General features: G+C 30.7%; 2 protein-coding genes across 2 annotated transcripts; one reads left to right on the top strand and one right to left on the bottom strand.

Annotated features, from left to right (window-relative positions):
* The first annotated feature begins 2,670 nt into the window (after positions 1–2,670).
* Positions 2,671–3,982, top strand: LOC106410828 (REF/SRPP-like protein At1g67360). Its single transcript, XM_013851443.3, has 3 exons — positions 2,671–2,918; positions 3,010–3,249; positions 3,341–3,982. Exons 2-3 carry the CDS (start codon positions 3,010–3,012, stop codon positions 3,797–3,799), a joined length of 699 nt encoding a protein of 232 aa, XP_013706897.2. The 5' UTR covers positions 2,671–2,918; the 3' UTR covers positions 3,800–3,982.
* A 12,843-nt stretch (positions 3,983–16,825) lies between these two features.
* On the bottom strand, positions 16,826–18,378 carry LOC125588634 (F-box protein At1g67340-like). Its single transcript, XM_048760181.1, has 3 exons — positions 18,066–18,378; positions 17,814–17,976; positions 16,826–17,729 (listed from the first exon to the last, which is right to left on the bottom strand). Exons 1-3 carry the CDS (start codon positions 18,287–18,289, stop codon positions 17,007–17,009), a joined length of 1,110 nt encoding a protein of 369 aa, XP_048616138.1. The 5' UTR covers positions 18,290–18,378; the 3' UTR covers positions 16,826–17,006.
* Positions 18,379–25,121: the final 6,743 nt, after the last annotated feature.

Raw genomic sequence — 25,121 nt, forward strand, 5'->3', positions numbered from 1 at the left:
TTCATAAATAACATATACTATATATAATTTGATGCCGTAAATTATTGAGAATATCTATATATTATCTTGAAGCACCAAGAAAAATATGTTAATCACCATTTTATATATTACTTATAGAACTTTCAAAAATTGTTTCTTTCATAATCAATGTAAAATTTAGAAAAGGCCAAAACCATTAAGGGAATCATATTGATATATAAACTAAATATTTGGAAGAATAACATAAATTTTACGTACAAATATAATATTAAAAAAAAGAATTTGAAATAATAAAGAAAATATGAATCTAAAGCACATATGATTTTAAAATTGAGGCTATATGTTATTTAAAGTGGTCACATAGAAGTTAAAATTATTATTAATAATATGCATTCTCAAAATGTTAATTTGATATTTTTAAATATAAAATTTCAAATATTTTATTTCTCTCACAATAAAATTAAATAAGTTTAAATTTTTTTGCCAGAAATAATTAACTTTATTTTTTTAACTAAATATTTGAAAATTAAAAATAAAATTTTATCGAACAAAAGTAACATTTTAAAAAAGAAATCAACATAAAAAAATGTTCTAATAATCATGTATGTGAAAGTAAAATAAAAATAAATACAAAATTACAAAAATGATAAATTAACTAATGTATTAATTATCTTAAAAATTAGATTGGTATTTATACTAAATTCTTGAAAACTTAGCATAAAAAGAGTTTAACAAGAAAAAAACAAATTATGTCCACAGTCAATATTACGATAAGGGCTATATACTATTAAAAATATTCATATATAAATAAAAATAGGAAAATATTCCAAATCAGTATCATTGTTTAATATTTTTATAAATCTTAATATTTCTAAAGTAAATCTATAAATTAATTTCAAAATATGAACTAAAATTAACTAACTTGATATATATATGCTAACTATCTTAAAACATAACACTAAAATTTATTTAAAAAATTCATAAAGTATGTCAAAATATAAAATAGCATATACATAAAAATAAAATATATAATTAATATTAAAATAATTAACCTAATCAAATAAGTAAAAAGTAAAATTTTAGTATTTTTATATTGGTGTTGGCTACAAAATCATCCAATTTTATAATAGATTATAAAAGGTTCTTAAGAACATTGGTCAATTTTCGTTTCTTTCTTACCGGGCCAATTCAGTTTTGGCTTATAATAAGCTTACAAAGTTCTATTAAAAATAAAATGTGGTAAGAATAATCCACAATTAATACACATTGTTGATTAAACAGTCTGTTTATATGCTTTTGAATTGCCTTTTATCAATTAAATAAATTAACATAGTTATTTACTCATCACAATTAGATTTTAATAAATTTTGAGACAATTGTTTTTAACAAGTCATAATACAAATATTCATTTAACTAACCAAACATGTTTTTATGAAACATACCTAAATTTTTTTATTATCTAAAATATTTTTTTTAAAATTAGGTCACTAATAATAATAAATCGAAGTACATGGTAACTCTTTTCCGAGAAAAGTAACTTCTTAATCGGGGAAAACATTTTGTGAACCGCTAAAACATCATAATCCCATCACTAATTTATATTGTAACTATATCAAGTAGGAGATATATTAAATTTTTTAGATTTTTATTTTTTATTTTAATAAATAAAATATTACTTAATATTAGCATAAATTTTATATATATATATATATATATATTCTCCTTTTCTTATATCTAACAAACAGATAGTTACTATTATTTAAATTTTATCAAAATATTTATTATGATTTAGACCTAAATATACATATAAAACTATTAGATATGCATTTAAAAGAATTAAATAAGAGTATTTTAAATACAAATATGCATAAAATAAGTATATAATAATACTTTCATTCTAAAAATTTGGTAAATACAAAAAAGTTACATATATTGCATAATGATTAATCTTTTATGTCATTCAAATAGAAATACATATAAAATTATAATAAAATATTTATAACAGTGTTGTATTAGTTAATAAGCATGGAACAATCTATATGACGCTTTTAATTTTTTTATTAAGAAACAATATACACATGTTTATAAATACATTTATACATTTACGTATACAAACAAACTGATATATAAATATTAGTTATTTAAATGGTAAAATTGTATAAAAACTTAACTATGAAAAATAACAAAGCACACTTTAAATAAATTTCATAGAAAAATGTATATAAAACAATTTTCTATTATATTATCTTAATATTATTAAAAATAAAACTAATTATTAATAAAGTATTCATAGTAGTGTATAGCATAGTATAGTAGTGTATATGTACGGAGAAATCTATGTGATATTAAAATTATGTACTTATAAGAAACTATAAATACTTTAGTAACAGTAATTTTACTTTTATAATACAAACAAATAAATAGCTAAGTTCAAAAATAACAAATTTATAAAAATAATGTAAATAGGAAATCAGATAATATTTTAATAATATTAATAAAAATATTTTTTACGAAATCCATCTTTTTCTTAAAAAATATTACAAAATTAAATTAAATTATTAAAGCAGATTCGCGCATAGCGCGAGTAAAAAATCTAGTAATATATAGGGGATAAGATCTGGAAGCGGACACGTGTCCTTGCCAGAATCCGCTAGAACAATTTGGGCCGGCTAATAAATACTAGAAACATCCACACACGACACGAGTTTCGAGAAAACGATTCTTTTTCTTTCAGAGGCCCACACTACCAGATCTATTCTCGACCGTTAGATCACGTGGACTAGTCCATTCCCTTGGTTCCTTTTAACCAGTCCCTCTCATCCCGTCGCTCCTCAACGTGTTGTGAAGATACTTGCTGTTTCAAGAAGACAGGCGATAAACACCGAAGAGCAAAAAAGAGAAAGAGTCGTTGGTAGAGATCTTAAATAAAGAACGATCAGGTAAAGATCACTCCTCACTTTCTTCTTCTTTCTATTGTTGGTATCTCAGTGTGATCTCTCATCATAAGTTGGTTTTTCTTCTTTGATCTAGATGGAGACGGAGAAGAAAAATAGCAAGGAGCTAGGTCTGAAACACCTAGGGTTCGTGAGAGTTGCGGCGATCCATGTTCTTGTTAGCCTCTCGAGCCTCTACGACTACGCAAAACAAAACTCCGGTCCTCTTAAACCAGCGGTGGGGAAGGTGGAAGGAGCCGTCACCACCGTCGTCACCCCTGTCTACAATAAACTCAAGGATGTTCCAGACACTCTCCTCCTCTTTTTAGATCACAAGGCAACCCTCGATACCAAACATGTTTCTTGATCTCATAATTTGATGCTTAGATCTCATGACCTAATTTTTTTTTTTTTGTTTACGTTTCTAGGTCGGTGAAGTTTCGTACAAGTTTGATAAGCATGCTCCACCAGTGGCTAAGAAAGTAGTAAGTCAAGCTAGTGTATTGATCCAGAAGACTACAGAGAAGGCTCAACGCTTTGTGAAAGAGGCTCGTACTGGTGGTCCTAAAGCTGCTTTTAACTATGCTGGAGCCGAGTACAAGTGTTTCCTTGTGACTAACTCGGTTAGAGTCTGGGCCAAACTCAACCGGTTTAAACCGATTCATGCAGTGGGGAACAAAGCTTTTCCCGTGGCTGCACACTTGTCTGGTATTTACAACGATCTGGTGACGGACATGACGCAGATGGGTTACCCTGTGGTTGGTTATCTTCCGTTGGTTCCTGTTGATGACATTGTCAAGGCTTATGAAAAGGAGGAAGGTGGAGCGCAAAAGAAAGGAGATGCTGCTGATGGAAACAAGTCGTCGTCTGATTCGGACACTGATTGATAATATGCTTGTGTGATGATTGAAGACGTTTGGTTGGTTGGGTTTGGCTACTTATGTAAATGATCTTATTAGGCCCTCTCTTGTTTTTTTTAGCTAGTGTTTAATTTCTTGGTGGTGTGACAATGTGATGCGTTTATTTCTGTCTTTTTTCAACCAGGAGAAATATAATATTGAGCAACATAACTAAGAGCATGAAACACTTGTGAAAGAATATTTATATTCAAAGATGCATATGGAGAATCAAAACGACTTTGCTAAGAACCAATGAATGCTTTTCTCTCATTTTGTAAACTACAAGTCTAAAGGGAATACAACTCCGGGTATTGAAACAGAGACAAATCCTGCAACAGACAAAACAAGCGGTTCAAAACTGAGTACCTTTTGCTAACAGAACCTAGTAAAGCTTAAAGAACGGAAATAATGACGCCATTATGCGGATGCACCAAGGATACACTGCTGAAATATAATACATTCACCACCAAAAATCAAGATAGCTTACTCAAATTTGATCAAAGTGCAAGCACTAATAGTTCTTCACAGTTTAGACCATTTCCTCCAACCAACTCGTTCTAAACGACAGAGACAAAAGCTATAATGTTGTTAAGATATGCAGAGTATTATATTTGATCATGGTTGTGAAGCCTGTGTTCTTCTTCTTTTTTACATCAAAAGCTATAATGTTATTAAGAGGATGGTCTAACCATCCAGTTTAGAACATAGAGTCTACATGAGAGAAAATAATACCGCGAGATTGGTACTTTTTGCAAGACTATCGGTTCAGACATTTAAACAACATGATACAAAAATATTGACCAATAAGTAAATTGAGAACGTCAAGGGAGAAATTCTTTAGTTTTGGCCAAAGAATGACCAGTCTTCATCTTTTAAGTAGATTAACTAGCTGTAGACACAATCCGATTCAAAATTTGTGACATAATAATATAGAAAAACCGCATCTGGGATTAGAAATAGTTTAAGTAGACATAAATTTGAAAAAAGGAAACAGTGAATGCAACCAAAAGAAAACAACATTTGAGATAAGAGACATGAACTTTAGTGGCAACATCCCAAAACAAAAACAAGGAAATAATAACTCTACCTAGCTTTAATCAGCATGAGACTCTCTACGTAACCCACGAAACAACTTGATCTTTTAAACGAATCTTGCTTTACATCAACTTCAAGTTTCATCTTCGTAAAACTAGCTCCCTTGACATCATGGTGGATAACACTAACCTCACCTCTGGAACATCTAGGTGCAAAATTAATGTCACCCATATGATTAATAACACATTTCATACGTAAACGAAGGTGGGGAAGATTATAGAAAGACTTTTCCTTGTAATCCTGTTTTCCTGCTTCGACAACGAACAAATCAATTGAAGGCACCGAGCGAGAAGGTTGAATGGCTATGGCTACTTTGCCACGGTAGTTTATTAAAGTTTGAGAACCGTTGTCATAAAAATACAAAAGTTTCATTTCCTCAGATACTCTGGCATAGATATTAAACTTTGTTGGATTAAACTTGAACAAAAAGAAAACTTGAGATGCAAGATAGAGACCTAATCCTACCGAGATATGGAAAATAGGAAACATAATATGTTTAGGAGTTATCTAGTTATGTTACCTAATAGGATTAGGATATTATAAGCTCTATATAAGAAGATGTCAAGTTGTGACATACCTTACAAGAGTTTAGAGTTTGAGAGCTTAAATTTTGAGTTATTTTCTTAAGTTAATAATAAGAGAGACATTCTTATTAATCCTTGAGTTCTATATTTGGTATCAGAGCCACACAAAAGAGGAATTTCGTTGTTTGAGAAACAATGGATATTCAACTTAGTTCTACCGTGAAACCAAGAGGAGGAGAAACTGTGTCGATCAAGTGTCCTATACTCAAATCGAGCAATTACACGGCGTGGTCTATTCGGATGAAGATCCTGCTTAAAGTACATAAAGTCTGGGAAATAGTCGAGTCCGAGAGCGATGATAGCGAGAAGAATATTATGGCGACAGCCTTATTGTTTCAATCTATTCCTGAAACTCTGATCTTACAAGTAGGAGAACTTAGTACATCAAAGAAGGTGTGGGACGCTGTCAAAACACGATATGTTGGAGCTGAAAGAGTTAGGGAAGCAAGGTTGCAGACATTAATGGCTGAATTCGACAGGATAAAGATGAAAGATACAGAGAAGATAGACGAGTTTGTAGGGAGGATATCTGAAATCTCTTCGAAATCAGCAGCACTAGGAGAAGAAATCGAAGAATCAAAGCTTGTTAAGAAATTCCTAAAGTGTCTTCCTCGAAAGAAATATATACACATTGTGGCCTCACTAGAACAAGTGCTGGACTTAAAGACCACGAGTTTCGAAGACATAGTAGGAAGATTGAAAGCTTATGAGGAACGAGTTGCTGAGGAAGAAGAATCCAATGAAGATCAAAGCAAATTGATGTACTTAAGTTCGGATTCACAACCGCATCGAGGTGATGATGGCGGTTACAGGGGAAACAGAGGCCGAGGTGGTCGTTACAACAATCGTGGGAGAGGACGTGGTCGCTGGAACGACATGCGTGATGCGAGCAAGATCACATGTTTTCGATGTGACAAGTTGGGGCACTTTGCCTGTGTATGTCCCGATCGTTTGCTCAAGTTGCAGGAGGCTCAAGAGAATGAGAATGAGGACACACAAGATGCAGATGAGCTTATGATGCATGAAGTAGTTTATTTAAACGAAGAAAAGGTCGTGCCAAGCAAGTATGAAACAAACACGGGTGAAGAGAATTTGTGGTATCTCGACAATGGAGCTAGCAATCATATGTCAGGATATCGGCGATACTTCTCTCATATCAATGAAGCTATCACAGGCAAGGTGAAGTTTGGTGATGACTCTCGTATAGACACCAAAGGGAAGGGTTCCATGGAGTTCATTGATCGGAATGGAGAACCGAGGACGATGTGTGACGTCTACTTCATTCCTGAATTGAAAAGTAACATCATTAGTCTGGGACAAGCCACAGAATCAGGATGCGATGTAAGGCTAAAAGGAGAAGATCTCACAATGCACGACCGAGATGGGAAGTTATTGGTGAAAGAAAAGAGATCAAAGAATCGCTTATACAAAGTTCATATGGGAATCAAGGAGCCAATGAGTCTACTTACGACAACTATTAGTGAATCAACAAGATGGCATGTGCGGCTAGGTCACATAAACCTTGAAAGCATGAAGGCCATGATACAAAGAGAGCTTGTCGTCGGTGTTCCACGGGTGAGTATCGAGAAGGAGGTTTGCGGTTGCTTGGTAAAAAAGCAAGGCAGAGTTTCCCTCAAGCTACCATGTATCGAGCAACAAAAACGTTGGAACTTGTTCACGGTGATCTGTGTGGACCGATAACGCCAAGCACGGCTGGTGGAAACCGTTACATTTTTGTGCTTATAGATGATTACTCAAGGTACATGTGGACAATTCTATTAAAAGAGAAAAGTGATACTTTTGAGAAGTTTAAAAGGTTTAAGAAGATGGTGGAACAAGACTCAGGCTCACGTATACAAACGTTTCGTACGGACAGAGGTGGAGAGTTCGTATCTCAAGAATTCAATGAATTTTGCGAGAATACAGGAATCAAACGCCATCTCACCGCTCCTCACACGCCTCAGCAAAACGGAGTTGTCGAGAGACGAAACAGAACGCTCATGGAGATGACTAGGAGTATACTAAAGCATATGAGAGTGCCAAATTATCTATGGGGAGAAGCTACGAGACACTCCGCCTATCTTCTTAATCGAGTAGCCACAAGAGCAATGTAAGACAGAACACCATACGAAGCTCAACGAGACAAGAAACCTAACCTAAGCCATCTTCGGACATTTGGAAAATGCGATATTTGTCGTTTTTGTTTTAATTAAAAATTAAAATTTGTGTGGTCACTTCTAAATGATAAGGCCATCACATATATATATATATATATATATATTGAATATAGTTTTCACATAAATTTTTTCACTTTTAATTATCGTTTAATTTTTGAGGTTAAAAACATATTGAAATGTCATTAAAACTTTATTTTAAACTTAGAGTTTAATATTTATCTAATACCAGAAAATATTTTGTAATGTTTTAGATATAAGTACTATATCTTAAGAATACATCAGATAATACTCATTCTACTATGATTTATTTTATTTCAAATTTTATAATAGTGTCTAAAATTTTATAAATTTTTACATGTATATACTAGTTGATGTCCCGCACCTTGTGCGGATTAATATATCTATACATCTAACAATTTTTAATTCTAAAGTTATTTTTATAAAATAATAATAATTAAATTAGATACAAATTTTAAATTATTATAAATTATAAAATGTCAATATTCATATTGGTTATCAATGTATTAAATTGTATTATTTTGTTTTATATTTTTATTTATGTGATGTAGATTTTGGATCAAAGTCTTTTTTATAGTAATAACTAAATTGAGAAATTTTGTATGTGAAATTAACACATATTGTATTTGGACTGAAAATAAATCATGTGGTACTAAAATGATTATAAAAAAAATCACAAATATAAAACATTAATAAATAACAATAATTTAGGAATGTTCAATCTGGTAAAACCAAACCATTCAAAATCGAACCAAATCGAAATAGAGAAAATAGTCTGGATTTGAAAGTACCGAGGATGTTATTTTTAGAAAACAACAGTATATGAAAATGGATCAGTATATTAAGGGATCAAACTGAATAAACAAAAGAAACCGATTAATTCAGATATATTAGTATAATTATATAGAAATTTTATAATAATCTGTATTTGATCAATATATTCAGAAACAAATCAGAGAAATTGGCTATACTATTAGTCATTAAAATTATAAAATAAGAAAAGAGTAATGATGATATTATCGGTAGATATTGTTAATGTCTATTTATTAATTCCTAAATATCATGATAATTATATATTAAAATATATTTTTAAAAAATATTAGTATATATATTGGTAAAATAGGTTAGTGTTTATTAATTATTTTAAATATCATGATAAATATATAGATATTAAAATAAATAAATTAAATAATAATATTAATTAAACTAATGATTTATCCTAAAATTATGGAAAAGATGAAAAATAATCAAATTAACTAAAGAAATTTATTAATTCAGATATAATAGTATACTTATATATAAATTTTATAATAATCTGTTTTTGATCAATATTTTCAGTAAAAATCAGAGAAATTAGTTATAATATTATTCATTAAAATTGTAAAATGAGAAAAAAGTAATGATGATATTATCGGTATATATTATTAATATCTATTTATTAATTAAATGTCCTAAATATCATGTTTATTATATATTAAAATATATTTTTAAAAAATATTAGTATATATATCGGTAAAATAGGTTCATGTTTATCATGATAAATATATAGATATAAAAAAAATTAATAATAATATTAATTAAACTAATGATTTATTCTAAAATCATGGAAAAGATGACAAGTAATCAAATTAACTAAAATCATGGAGAAGATGACAAATAAGCCAAATCACTTCATAAATAATAGTATAGATTAACAAAGGAAGTTTCTTTATAGCAAACAACCGCATTAATAGAAGTTTAACTTATTCATGTAAATATAGCAAACTCGTTGTTGTTCTTCTTCTCGCCGGAGAATCATCTCCGAAATTTAGTCGACAAAAAAAAAAAATTATAAAAAATTAAGAATTTTACTTGATTAATATTTAGTTATGTTACTTTGGTTTTTTATTTTTTATATTTTTTATTAAAAGATTTTTTTAGATAACAACACAATATATATAGGAATTATATTATTATTATTTTAAAATATATTTTAGATTTTGGATAATTCTTATTATTATTAATTTTAATCATTTATCTAATCAAATAAACTTTAAATTTTAAATTTGTTTTTATTTTGTGACTAATTTATATATTTTATTCAAGAATGGTATAAACGATATTAACTACTTTAACTTCTAATGTGAGATTCGAATGCGAAAAATCACTTCGCAAATGATAGGATAGATAGATAGATTCCTCTGATGTTTAATTGTGATTTTAATAGAGAACAAAATATGACCCGTATATTTAGTAAATTTAGTAAATGATGTTTAATATATAAGATCCCTTACATATTAAAGAAGAATCATTGTAATAAATGCGTTCACACTAAACTGGACACATGTCACGCGTAGAAGCATTTTAATAAATGTGGTCACCCTGAAATGGACACATGTCACATGTAGAGAATTTCTAAGTTAAATTCTACATAAATATGTTCACACTATGTACTTTACGTTTTTTTAATATAAAACTCACATTCATGGTTATTCTTTACGTTATTTTTACTGTTTACGGATAGAGCTGGACAAACTATTCATAAATTTTGATTCGATTCGTTATCCGTTTTGATTCGAACCAAAAATCCAGATATATGTTACTCTACGAAGCAAATCAAATACTAAAATGCAATATCCGTAAAAAACAAATCACAAAATATCAATATTTATAGGAACGGATATCCAATTTGATTTGTTATATGCATATATATATATATATATATATATATATATTTAAAGAATTATATATAATTTATATATTATAGTTTATATAAATTTTACAATATTTTTGTTTTTACATAATTTCATTTTAAGAATTTTATTTTTCATGTATTATTTTGAAAAAAATGTCATTTAATATTAATTAACAGTATCTTTATATATTTATCAACCATCTTTATATACTTTTACATACACATACATGTGCACATTGACGTGAGCACGTTATAACTAAGTATTTACCACAACTGAAATATTTAATTTTTTTGGAAGTTAAAATATTCTTTTTCTTAATACTTTTTCACTATCGACCAAATTGTAGTAAAATGATTTGTCTTAATAATTTTCTTTTCTTTTTTTTAACTATTATCCGTTTAGAAACTATAATATGAAACTATTGGTTCGACATCACGACTATCTAAGATTCATAACATGAAAACAAACAAATAATAGTAATTTTTGATTATCACAGGAAAAAAAAAATCAAAAACATCAAACATTTTAACCGAACAAACCAAATAAATATTGATATAAAATGATAGTTATATTTTAGGAGATTAAAAACCAAAAAATAACCTAAAACTGAACCGATGTCCAGATTAAACAGATTAATATTTCCTTATTAAAAATAACGAAACTAATAATAACATTTCGCGCAAAGCGCGGGTTATTATCTAGTAAATAATTAAAGTTGGTAACCACAAACATATGAGTGGCATTGCTTGTAATTATCAAACCAAACCAAAATAAGTGTTTCATTTCTCGGTGGTGTGACAATGTGATATGCGTTTTCTTCTATCCTTTTTCAACCTGGAGAAATATAAAATTGAGCAACAGAACTATAAAGAAAATGGAACACTTATCACGTTTCAGAAAATATATTCATATTCAAAGATGCATATGGAGAATCAAAATAATTCTGCTAAGAACCAATGAATGCTTTTCCCTCATTTGTAAACTACAAGTCTAGAGTGTTATTATTTGAGTTAGTACCATGCTTCTAGACACATGAGAAACAAAGAGAATACAACTCTGGGTATTGAAGTGGAGACAGATGCACCCCTACACTGAAGCAGGCATTATAACTAGAGTGGGCTTAGACATAGGGGCAAGGGGGTATGGGTCGTGGGCCCAAATGTTTTTGCATAATTAGTGTTAAAATGAGGTCTGATTTAAAAAAAATGAAGAAAAAGAGCCTAAAATTTTTAAATTATCCATAAAGTATATGTAATTTTTTTTTTGAAAAACTATTTTGTCCAAGGGCCCATAATTTAGTTGAGCCGTACCTGATTATAACATTAACATGTGGTTCAAAACTTACATTTTGCTAACAGCAGCTAGTAATGCTTAAAGAAAGGAAATAATGAAGCTGGAACATAAACAAGCACTGCAGATTCTAAGTACACATGTGCCATGAACAATATGTACCATTCCACGCCACTATGCGGATGAACCAAGGATACACTACTGAAACATAATACATTTACCACCAAAAAATCAAGATAGCTTGCACAAATAATTTGATCAAAGTGCAAACACTAATAGTTCTTCACAGGTTAGACCATTTCCTCCAACCAGTTCATCTTAACGACAGAGATAAAAATGCACCTACCGATTATGCAGTAGAGATGCCACCTGGCTCTGAGGATCCCAACGAAGCTGAGCGCTGTGACGCTCAAAAGTGTCCAGAAAACATAAGGACGAGTAGGCAAAGCCCACATTTTCTTAAATCTTCTTGCACCTCTCGTGCATCTCATATACGTGCTCCCTCGCTTTCTTGTCTTTCACCTTCGGATTAGAAATATATTATGTATGCAATGATATTTGTTTGCGTAAAAAAGTTCGGATGAACCACACATCTTTTATTACAAAACTAGATTAAGATCCGCGCCTTGCACGTGATAAACATTATATATATAAATTATTTTATGTATTATATATTCTTACATATTATGAAATAATAAATATATATTGAATAATTAAAAGTCAGTAACTATTACATATTAATTAAATTGGTGTGAACGTATAAATCAATTTTATTAATCCAAGCAATTTTTTAAAAAATTTGATAGGATATGTAATAAAATTTAAATGATATTAACATACATAGTATATTTTTTATATTAATGTCTATTAAATGATGCTTTCTACTCATATGTTTTTTTGATCATGTGTATCTTTAATAGCAAAAACTTTAAATTACCGATAACAAAATTTTCATTGTGAGATTAATAATTTTAGTAATTTTTAATTTTTAAAAAAATATCAATGTTAGTTCAAAACAATTATCAAAAAAAATAATTCAAAGTAAATTTTGAAATTAAAATATTTATTTATTCAATATGGTTTATAGTTTAATTTAGAATGATATATATATACATATATATATATTTTAAATATTAATGTTAATTAAATTAGACTTTTATTTATATGATTTTTTAATCATTTGTATTTTGTAATAACAAAAATTTTAAACCATGAATCACAAAAATTTGAATGTGAGACTTTTAACAGTTTTAGTAATTTATAGTCATTTTTTTAAATTCAAAATATAACATATACAGAAAAATTTAAATTTTTATAATATAGTTATTGTGATTTTTTTTAAAATTATTTTAATAGTTTAAAATTAAACAAATTTGATAGAAGATATATTATTTTTTATCAGATCTTTATTATTCAAAATCATTAATTGTCATATATCCTTTAGCCACATTAGGCAATTCCGTAATCTTTATTTAAGGAAATAATAAATGATTTTAATAATGAATTTATGGTTAGTTTAATAAAAAGCTTATTATATAATTAAATGGATCAACATATTTCTCTAATAATTCTAAGAATCATCCTAGTGATAATACGTGGCTACAAAAAGAAGTTGTAATGTTTCACAAATAATATATAGGGCATCACTGAAATTCCGTTGAAATATATTTGGTCCGACATTCAGTCGGTATCCAACATGTTTTTAGTAGTGTTAGGGTAATTTAGTGTTTTTTTAATAAATTATATTTTCACTATTTTGAGTGTTTTTTTTAAACTGCATATACTTTTTTAAGGTTGAAAACAGTGACATGATCCGATCGGGATTACAGCGCAAACTACTCAGGCGTGTTGCCTGGATGCAAAAGCGAGATAGCTACAATAACTATGGAAAAATCAAAAACCAAGTTGTTAACAGGTTCCTTTGTGCCCGAGAAAGTGTATCTAGCTTGTTCCTTAGTATAAGTTGAATCTCAGAAACAAGAGATGAAGCTGGTCGGTTAGATTGATTATGCAGTCGTGAGTTGCGTTCCTTCCATAGAGAATAGATATAAGCTTCAAAGATCAGCTTAAGAATGAGGTTGACATTTGTATCTGCAGTTGGGGCTTTCATCCAGCTAACACAATCTTCAAGTGTAAACGTATATATGCAAAAATATAACTAGTAGCGGCCCTGACTTTATAAGGACCAGAGGTTATTTTGAAAAAACACATGATTTATGGATACCAATTTCATGGTTCAAACTCAGGATGTATGAATACCAACTTCACTAATAATGTCTGTTAATGTCCAACTCATGGTTCAAACTCACGATAAATGGATACCAACTTCACTAATAATGCCACTAGACTAATGAAATATGTGATAAAACATGGCCGAAAGTTATATATATTTTTTGAAGGCTGAATCCCATGCTTCTACGGCTTCATATATCACGCCGGGCATGAATATAACACATTTCTATTTTGTGTCTGCAGTTGAGGTTGACATAGCTGCGTTCCTTCCATAAAGTATTTATAACACCAATGCCGACTCTGAGAGAGTGATGAGGGTGCAAAAACACATGATCCCACCATTTTTATTAAGATTTCTTTGCTATTTTAGAGTCTTAAATTTTGAGATTTTGTGAATTAAGGATCTAACTTTCAAAGTGAACAAATATTCTAATTTCTAGGGTCCTATGTTTCAAAAAAAATTACTATTTAAAAAATAAAAATTTACTGTAGCACCGGCCCACTAACGTTTTGAGCCGGGCCTGTACAACACATCCCTATTTTGTGTGTTTGAAAGTGCTATTTTTATGGAAATATATCATAATGTTATTAATGGGATTTGTCCGTTTAAAATTGTGTGTTTTCTTAGTGGTAAAAGTATATATGCAATAATGATTTTGAACGCAAACTGTAAAGTGTAAACCAATGATGACGGGCCAAACAAATCAAAGATATTGTTATGCCAATATTGGGGTTGTGGAGACAATAACATATCAAAGAGGGTCCACATTTAAATAAATCAGACGTTAAACTTCTGTTAATCCAAATTTTGATCTGCAGTGAGGATTTCCCGGTCTCCCTAATTACATAGATCGCAGACCCCATGATGCTTTGTCACCCACTTAATCTTAATATTATTACTTAATCACTTATTATAATTATTAATTGCTGCCTGCAAAAATGGGTATCTACAATGTTCAATTTTAACATACAACTTTACCTTGGAAGCTAAATCTCAATTATTAAGACACGTTCATGTGTCTATAATTATGCCCGAAATCTTGAAATTGGTGTGCTCTCAAACTATCCATCATTAATAGTAACCCCTCAGATTTATTTAGTCAAAATGTCAACCATCTAAAGAAAATGTGCAAGTTCATCGGCGAAATTGAAATGTATACATTTTGTGAATAAGATATCAAAATTTCATTTGCCGTCAAAAACAAAGAAAGCAAAACTTAATTTTGAGAAGAAAAAAACGAATTTTGTTTGTGTTTCCAAAAGAGCACGTAGACAAATTGTTAAACCATGTTTAAGTAAAGAACCTGATTTCCACTCTATATTTCAATATTATATAGTGTATATATCAGTAATTTATAGATAGGCATGCTATGATTCAAGGAATCTCTGAAAGAAACCATACACTAACTTTTGTCTTAAGATACCTAAGCTATACAAACAATATCATTGTGATACTTCCTATAAAAAGCATTAGAAATCTATTATGATGAAACATCTTTTGACCCATGATTGTTTAAGATTTGACGACAGTTTTTGATAAATATTTGCGACCATCTATAAGCTAAACAACAACAAAAATGTACAACTACGGTTCCACCTATCCAAAAAGGTAAAAAGTAAAAAAAAAACATCACACTGTAAAAACTAAAAACCAACACGAGACAAAACAAGGCACATCCATTATCTTAGTAGACATTTATCTTTCATACCTTTATGCATATTATTTTCTCAATTTTGTGGTTACGCTTTTTTTTTATTTGTCAACATGTTTACTTTTATTAACTATCATCTAACTTTTATTTTATTTTTGGTTTAGGAGTTTCTATTCTATATCGACATCGTCATTCATCTCATTTTGCTCAAATTTGAGCGGAGCGGGGCATATGCATGTGTTCTTATTTACGACTGCCACATTAGTACTAGCAAGGGACGTGACAAGTTAAAAGTACATTTCAGAATTTGCTGAAAACCTTTTTATAACCTAATATGATGTATTCACTGAAAACAAATATATATCAGATGTTGCGGGCAAATAAGGCATGAACATTAGGAAAAGAAAATTGTTTTGACAATAAAATGAGAGTAGAATTCTAGGCAAAAAATCGCGAATTGGAGCACCATGAGAGCTGAGACAACCATGGGGAAGGAAAATGGCATTTTGGTCGATCCGCGACCAGACTTGGAGACTGCCGTATGTTACCCTTGTTGTTGGCCAAGCTTCTCGTTTTCATTTTCATTTAACTACAAGATTACTTTTCAAATAAAAGAGCGCAAGAGAGATATAGGAGTGTCGATGTAAGCTTTAAACTTCGAGAAGAGGCAAAAGATAGTGAAAAGAGTAAAGCCCTGCCCATTTTGCGTGCTATCACATAGGATGTCTTAAGTCCTGCCAAACCAGTTGACAACTGGTGTTTGCAAAATGACACAGCCTACGAGGCTACGACATGACAGATTATGTAGTTAACGAATAGCAATAACCATTAAAAAAATCTATGCATGACGAAATAAGAAATTAATGATGGGGATCAAGATGTTCCAAATAATTAAATGTGTAGATTCGACCTTCTCTTTATATGTCTAACCCATCAGCAAAAAAAAAGCTCGTGTCCATGTTCGTATGTTCATAGAATGATCTAGCATTCATATAGTCTTTGAATAGACAGGGTGCGGGCCATGGTTTTGCATATTCTGTTTCGTTAGCTCCTTGTATGCCTAATCACATATTTTATTGTTTTATTTCTTTTATTGCATAGATTAGGAAACCTCTTAATGACCAAACAAGCTCGTGTTATGTTCAAAAACAATCATATTCTGAGAAAACGATTGAACGTGGGAGAGAATTTTCCTCGAATTTGTACCTTAGAAACGTGCCAAAGATATCTAAGAAAAGTAAGCACCCAATCAAAAATAAAGAAAAGTAAAACTAAATTAAAATCAAACAAGGAAATGAACATTGTAGCCGTTCGTTCATTGATTTGACGATACTCTTTACAAGCGATTAAAATACAAAAATTACTCTAATGCCGCATCTAATCTTTCCACTAATAAAACAAAACAACGAAACTAATTAAAGCTTCGTTTATCTCATCTCGCGTCTAATAAAACCAGCCGTTAATGGTTGCCGTTAACTCATGGGCACCACTGGTACGTTATCACCGTTAACGTTTCCCTCAATCTGAACGTTACCTTCTCCGTCACCGGCTGCACCTTGTTCCGCCGGCGCACAATCCATCTTATGTCGGAGTTTCCAATCCAGAGCCTGACAAGCGCGTGAGCAGTAATTCACAACGCCGCAAACAGAACACCTCCGGAACTCGTGTTTCCTTATCTCCGGCCGTCGACATCCGCCGTGAGAACACAATCTCAACCCATCTCCGGGAGAATCTCCGCCGCGTAAAGCGAACCAATCCGCTAAAAACCGATTCGCCGGATGGGTTTCTGGGGCCGGGACATTACATCCAAAATCGCTCAGCAACGGACAACCATGGGTTTGAGGCTGTGATAGAGTTAGCCACGAGCGAGCCTCGATGCCGGAAGACAAAACGGCAGCGAGTTCACGAGCGTTGGCTTGAACGAGGAATCTCCGACCTTCCGAGACGTTCCGTGGAACACCGTAACCATCTTGGAGACAGTGGCCAAGCTCACGGAGCGCGTCAACGTGTCCCAAGAAAGCCGCACGAGCGCACAGAGCCACACCGGCTCGAAGATCCTTGTCGTTCTTGGAACCGCCGCTTCCGTTGAACTGAATCACGGCTAAAGAGTATAAAGCTGGCGCGTGGGAATTAATCGCGGCTTTAGCCATCAGCGACGCGCCGTTTCCTCTGTTTTGCAGACAGTAAAACCGAATCTGCACCAAATCAAGACACAAGAGAAAACGTTAAACCAAAAAAAAAAAAACGATAAAATATTTTTAATTTAATTTTGGACTAACCATTCCGAGAGTGTAGCAAGCTTCGAGACTTCCGGCGTCGGCGGAGCGTTTGAGAAACCGGTGAGCTGATTCCGACCAATTCTGAGCTTTTATGGCAATAGCTTTTCGTGACAATCTCGACAGAACATAAGGACACGTAGCTAAAGTGTTTAGTCTCTTACATCTGTTTGACACATACAAGTTATCAATTAGACAATAGAGCTTTGTCTGAATTGTAAAAAAAAAAAATTAATGATAAACCGGATAGCTTACGTCATCGAAACGCTGATGAAATCAGCAGGACATCGAGATGTAGAAGCAAGTTTACAAAGGATAGAAACAACAAGATCGTCCGGGATTGAATCTAACAAATTGGGTCCGGTATTAGTTTCCGGCGCCGGAGAAATAGGAGAAGAAACACAACGCCGTCTTTTCCTCGCCGGCGTAAAGACACCGGCGGAGTAGAAAACTCTCTTGGTTTGTCTTACGGGCAACATAATCTTCTTCTTTTCGTCTTGAGAGGATTACAAAGCTCTCTCGCTTCTGGTCCCTTTTATCTCTTGGCTTATAAATATACAAAGTAGTTGGGTTGGGTTGTGTCTCTCTCCTCCCTGCGTACATACGTATGCGCTACTGTTGAAATGACTACTTTACCCTTGTACTTTCGTCATATTTTCCGGTCAAACGACGTTGACCCAAACGTCTGCTTTTTCCGTAGATTGATGATCCCCTCTAGAATATTTATTATCAATGGAGGTACAAACAATCAAAAGGATAGAATAGCAAGAATGGGTTATTTATTTATAATGATCCGTTTCTTGAAACGGTTAAGGAGAGGGTAAATATGAATTTTATCCATATAAAAGAATAAAAAAGAACTGTTTTTTTTACCATGGAAACTGCTTCCTCACTTGCCAAGAATTAGCGCGTGTGACGAACGAAGGTATTACGGGAGGAGAGAGTGGGGTTCACCTGAGGCTAAGAGAGAGTGGGGGTTTAGGGTGGTAACAAACTAAGGTAGAACTTATGAGCAGAAGGACAACCGTAGATAATTTTACATTAGAGCGGTTACTCCTTTTTATCTCTTTTCCTTTTGCCGTTTCTCCTCCACGACGTTACTTTTTTTAGTTTTCTATTTAATTTTTTATATTTCTAAAAAATAAAAGAACAAAAAGAAAAGTTCGTTTTCGAAACTTTAATAAAAGTTCGTTTTCGAAACTTTAATAAAAGTTCGTATTTATAAAAGTTCGTATTTTACTCCAAGAAAGAAGTAAAGTTTGCATTTTTATTGAAAAATTAGTAGATATACATTTCAGAATATATAAAAAACATTACTGAAAATATAGTTACTCCTACTCTTCACAAAGATTGGAAGAATTAAGGTTACAAAAACGGTATCAATAGATAAATATCATATGATTGGTAATCCTTTCCCAAATAGTAATTTCAGGAATAAAATCAATATAAGATTTTTTCATGCAAAATATCTTCTTCTTTTTTTGTCAAACTCATGCAGTATATCTACAACCATATCTCTGGAGCTTTTTGGATGGTTTAAATACTGCAGGTTTATGTTTTTTTTTTTGAACATTTACTGCAGGTTTATATTCACTTCATCAGGGCTGTCTTTTATCAAGTGCAAAGGGAATGGTTGAACAGGATCCAAAATTTTAGAGGATCCATAATTTTTTTATTTTAGTAATAGCTATAAATTTAAAATCATATATTTATTAAAAATCAGATAACTATATTTAATTTAATTTTCATATTTATTAAATAATACATATAAATTACAAATTTGATTTTGTTTACATAACCAACAAAAATGCAATAACTCAGGAAGAAATTAACATTTATATCAATTATATATTTTGGAAAGTAAAAAATAACTGTTGGTGTATGATTTAATATTCAATGTAAATTTAGAAAGTTAATATTCTAATTTGATTATATTTTGGAAACTATTATTAATTAGTGATTGTAAATAAAGAGGGAAATATATAATTTTTCAGCAACTTTTACAAAAAACAGTAAACACAAAAAAAAAACACTAGTCTAAGCTTCTATCGTAAAGAAAACTGAGGAGTACTCTCCAACTTCTTGTTTAATCAAATCAAGAGTCCATGGTTTTTTTTTTCTAACCACTATCCAGATTCTATTGTTTTGTTAGTTTTTTTTATAGATTATTTGTTATTTTTTTTATAGATTATAACTCTTGATTGTGGATACAAAAAGAATCAAAAGAAAAAAAACTGAAAAATTCATAGTCCCGAAAAGATGCTTTTCATAAGTTTTCAACTATAAAAGAAAAAGATGTTTCTTCCACTCAAATTAGATTGGTGTATTTATTATATATTATAATAATATTTTGTGAGAAAAACATAAAATATTTTGGATTATTATAAAGGGTCTTGTTTTTTTTTAACAGGGTCTCCGTAGAGTGTGAGACGGTCCTGCACATCATAGTTATCATTTTAAAAAATATACTCCATCCATTTCACAAAGATATACTTTTTAATGTTTTCACACATATTAAAAAATACATTAAATTATTATAATAAATGTATTGTAATCTTCAATTTTTAATAATTTTTAACCGATAGTAATTCAATAAAATCAATTAATTTTTTGAAGATCACAATTTTTTTCATAGAAAATACAAAAAACTATATTTGTAAAACAATTTTTTTTTTTCTAAAACATCTAACTTAATCAAACGGATGGAGTATTTGAATTCAAAGATTAAAAGATGAAGACATTTCACCTAAAGAACATCACGCTTGAGGCCTCATCTATGTAATGTTAATAATCAAAGATTTACGTACACAAATGACAAAACCAATTGAATGGATATCTATCAGCGGCCATATCGTTTACGTACGCCACAACAATTGGATGGGAATATTTAGTTCGAACGTCCACAGTGTAACTGATGAGTTTTGGAGAGCAAAAAATGTATGTATCATATGTGGTGTAAATTGGTGTTAAATGGTGAATTCCTAACCAAGTGGTCTTACCCTATTGGTAAAAGGGCTCTAGTTAAAGTTTCCGCCATGAGTTTGATTCTTCTTGACCACCCATAAACGTTTTAAGTGGCAAAAAAAACCCAGATTTCTATGAGCATTTTGGTGATTAGTCTTTGGACGTACAAAGCATAACCAGAGTTATAAAAAAAATGGTGAATTCAATTTTTTTGTCATCTGAATATCTGATAATATACCAAACAAAAAGTACACAATAGGAATACACCAGTCAGGCTGTTGTGAAGAATCGACACCAAAGGCAAAGCACAAAGGAAACACAGTTTAAACAATGAAATCTTTTTTTTTGTCAAGAATGTGAATTTATTTTCATGGAAATAGCAATGAGATACAAGCTTAAGGTCCCCAAAAAGATAAAAAAAGACCCTTAAATACATAATTAGGTCTAATCTTAATCAAAAGAAAAAGATTATAATCTAGATGTAATTGTAGAAGTGATTGGCCATCCGTAGACAAGAGAGCTAAAACGCTAGTCATGAGCTTATCGCTGGACCTACAGTGAGCAAACAAGGGAATCTTACACTAACACAACATTAAACACTTTACAACAAAAATCCTTTGACACACAAAGGAATTAAAGTTACCATCAACGACCACCAAACTTTAAGGTCGGAAACTCCATAGAACACTGGGTCTGGGACGACCATGAACCATGCTAAGTGAAACAATTGCCACAAGCCTTCAAAATTTTTGAAAAAAATTAATAGGCTTCTAAAAAAAAAATTTAGAACCCCAAATTTGTAAAAACAAAATTTTATATAGACACAACCACGAGTTCCCAAAATCTAAGGAGCCCTGCACTGGGCAAACGGGAAGAGCAATAGACACGGTGCTACAAGCTCATAAGACGTACTAGACTGGCAGACTGGACTACACAAAAAAAACGGAGAAGATCCAAAGCTAGGAAAATCCACCGCAAAGAAAGAGACCAAGAGCAACAACAATGGTCTCTTTTTCGCCCAAGGGGACCTATAAACTATGACCGATGCAAACATCAAATTTTTCGCCCAAGAGCAGCGACATTTTCTTTCCGACGTAGTCACGTAGATACCGGCGGCTGTGATTCTACAAAATTTTATTTTGTCAATAATTGATTTTACAACTTACCTTTAGTTCTTTACTCAGAAAGAGACATCCGAGGCCGAGGGAAAGAAAAAAAAATTTCTTGGAGAGTGAAAAAAGGAAAGTTAACCCAGCTAATCTATATCCTATTAACTTGTCTTTCTTTTGCTTTATTGGAGAAGTCATCCCACGCCTGTATTGTTTTTCCTCGTCAGCTCTATATAATGCTCCTTGTGCATTTTAGCGTCACCTCTACTTTATGGATCGCTTAACTATAGTACGTGATGATCCATATATTATTTCTACTTATATAGTTAATATAAATTCCTAATTATAAAAAACTTAATTATCAATACAAAATTCTAGTACTTTTGTTCCTATAGTTTATCTCAGTGCCCAGAATGAGCTTTCAAATATTATGATTTTATAATATAATTTTCTATATAAACGATTAAATCTCATACATAAAAAACAACCCTTTTATATTAGAGTTTTCTTTATATTACCACAAACTACCACACCTTTAATAGTTTTTCCGATTTGGTAAGAAATCATCTAAGAAGTTATAAAATGAAAAATAAAAGTTAAAACGACAGAAACCCAGTAAAATCAAGACATATATATGTTAGAACACTACAGTTTTCTTATTTGTAACATTTTATCGCATCACAAGGAGTATACTGATTATTTTACTACCAGTAAAATGTGTAAAAGATAACATTAATGTACTTATATCAGTCCACTTCGATTCTCTTTTACCTATTTTCTTATTCATTATAATTATTTCGCTATCGCTTATAAAAATAGTCCAGGAGATTGATATGCCTTGCAGAATGTCTAATAATCATGGAAGCAGCCAGGATTTGACATTAGTTTGTGCCCAAATAGGATACGTCTCAAAATAAATATTTTTTTAATACGTATTAGACTACCAGTTGACCATGAGACCCTGTCACTAGATTTATCCAAAACCTACACATACTTTCTTCGTCCATCTACACATATCCAAAGCTCTAGTTGTTAGTTACTTCTCTTAAACGAAAGAGGATATCGATACTTCAATATTATTTTCTCTTTGATTTCTCATTACTTCAGTTTTACGAACATGAACCTCGATGTTACTCAATTACTGTTATGATTAGTACACAAACGAACAATTAAAAAGCTGTAGTGTTTACACCAAAAAAAAACCTGCAGTGTTCTAACATATAGTATAGGGCAATTCTAATAAATAAACTATTTTCTAGTTTTTTCACAAAAATAGAATTCAGGGAGAGAAATGACCGAAATATTTCATTTAATAGTTAAAAAGATTCTAATATCATAGATATATAAATACAAATACTAAATAAGTAAAAAAAAATTATAGTTTCCAATTATATGTTTTCAAATTCGAACTTTTTATAATTTTTTTTTGAATTTTTTTTTTTCAAATTTTATTCTTGTAATTCAAAAGTATTTTTTGAAACTATTTTCAAATTTTTATTTTCAAAATTTTAATATTTATTTTTTCATTTTATAAAATTTTAAACCTTAATCACAAATCTCCACCCCTTAACTCTAAACCCTAAGATTTGGATTAGTTAATTCTAGGAGTATAAGTGTATATTTACTTTTTTAATGAAATATTTTGGTCATTTTGATCTTTAGAATCTATATTTGTGACAAAAACTTATTTAATGATATCGTAGGATATTTCTCTATAGTATATTTCTTAAGGTAAAAATATATGTATAGAACTAGGGATGTTATTAATTTATTCACCTTAAAGGTAAATAAGCAAAATCTAGTCACCTTAAAATAGTAAGATCGATTTCCTAACCCACACGCAACCTAACATTTTCTGCTTCTCTATGGGCGGTTTAATGTAGGGAAATGCATGGCTTCGTAGCTAGTTATAGAGGCCTGATGATGATGCTAGTTCCGAATTTATTAGGGGTACTTTCAACTGACATCCATTACAAAACGGTACGATTTGATTGATTCGTGCGTTTCATCAAATTAGTCAATGAACGTGACTTTAAATAGATCGGGGGGAAATAAAGAGGGTTAAGACGTGGCGACCATAATATCAAAGTGAAGGCATCCTGTGCCCAATGCTCTCGCGGCCGTATCACGTGCCGTTGCTTCGTCTCTGCCACCTCAATTCTACGGTTACATCGCTTTGAATGTTGGTGAGGCCACCACGTGATTCTAACAACTTCAAGCTACTCATATTTACGTTACTCATAATACATGCTACAAATAAAATATACGACTCAGGTTACAACAAAAATACGTCTAATCTTCTTCTTTTTTCTTGTCGGCTACGTGTAATCTTTTCTCATCATTTGAACATATTTTTCAACAAAACCACTTATTTTTCCTCGTTATAAATCGTAGAGGAAAACTAAAATTTCAAATCAAATCAAAAATATATTAAAAAAAATTAATAACAAGCTATATTGCATAGAATCGAAAAACATTGTGGATTGCGAAGCGAAAAGGGAACATAGGTGCTGCCTAGACAACAAGTATAAAGTATTTTTTGATAATTATACTTTAAAAATACATAATCTGGTAAGGCCAGCTCCAAGCGAACGGCATTACGGTAAAATAGTGTTAAATTTAATAATTTTTCTCTCTAATCAGACTAGAAAAGTGACAGTATAATAGTATGATTCACTTTCTTGCTACAGTGTCACATTATATTTGGTGATGCACTGTAGCAACGGCAAAACTTGCTTTTTTTAAAAAAAAATTTGTTAAATCAAAACTGTTTGTTTAAATATTATCTAACCATAGTTAATTACATTTGATTTATATTACCATTTTATAACTGCATCAGTTATTTTAAATAAAAACAAATATATCATAATTATTTTGTTATCTTCTAATTGTAATCATATAAAATATTAATTTATATGAAAACAAATATAAACTATTTAAAATACATAACAAATTTTAATTTAAACACTGAAAATTAAATTATGAAATTAAAAATATGCTTAATATAATATTTTGATATATAATATATCTATATTTGAAAATTATTAATATTTTAATATAATATTTCTTAATATAATATATTTATTTGATAATTATTATTTATCAAAAATATTAAAACTAAAAGAATCTTAATTAATAATATAATAATAAAGAATATTTTTTTAGTGTAATATTTAGTGTTGTGGTTGGAGACTCAAAACAATTTAGTGCTAAAATTATACTCCCTCTGTTTTTTAAT

Source organism: Brassica napus, chromosome C6 (assembly GCF_020379485.1).
Source record: "Brassica napus cultivar Da-Ae chromosome C6, Da-Ae, whole genome shotgun sequence".
NCBI lineage: Eukaryota > Viridiplantae > Streptophyta > Magnoliopsida > Brassicales > Brassicaceae > Brassica > Brassica napus.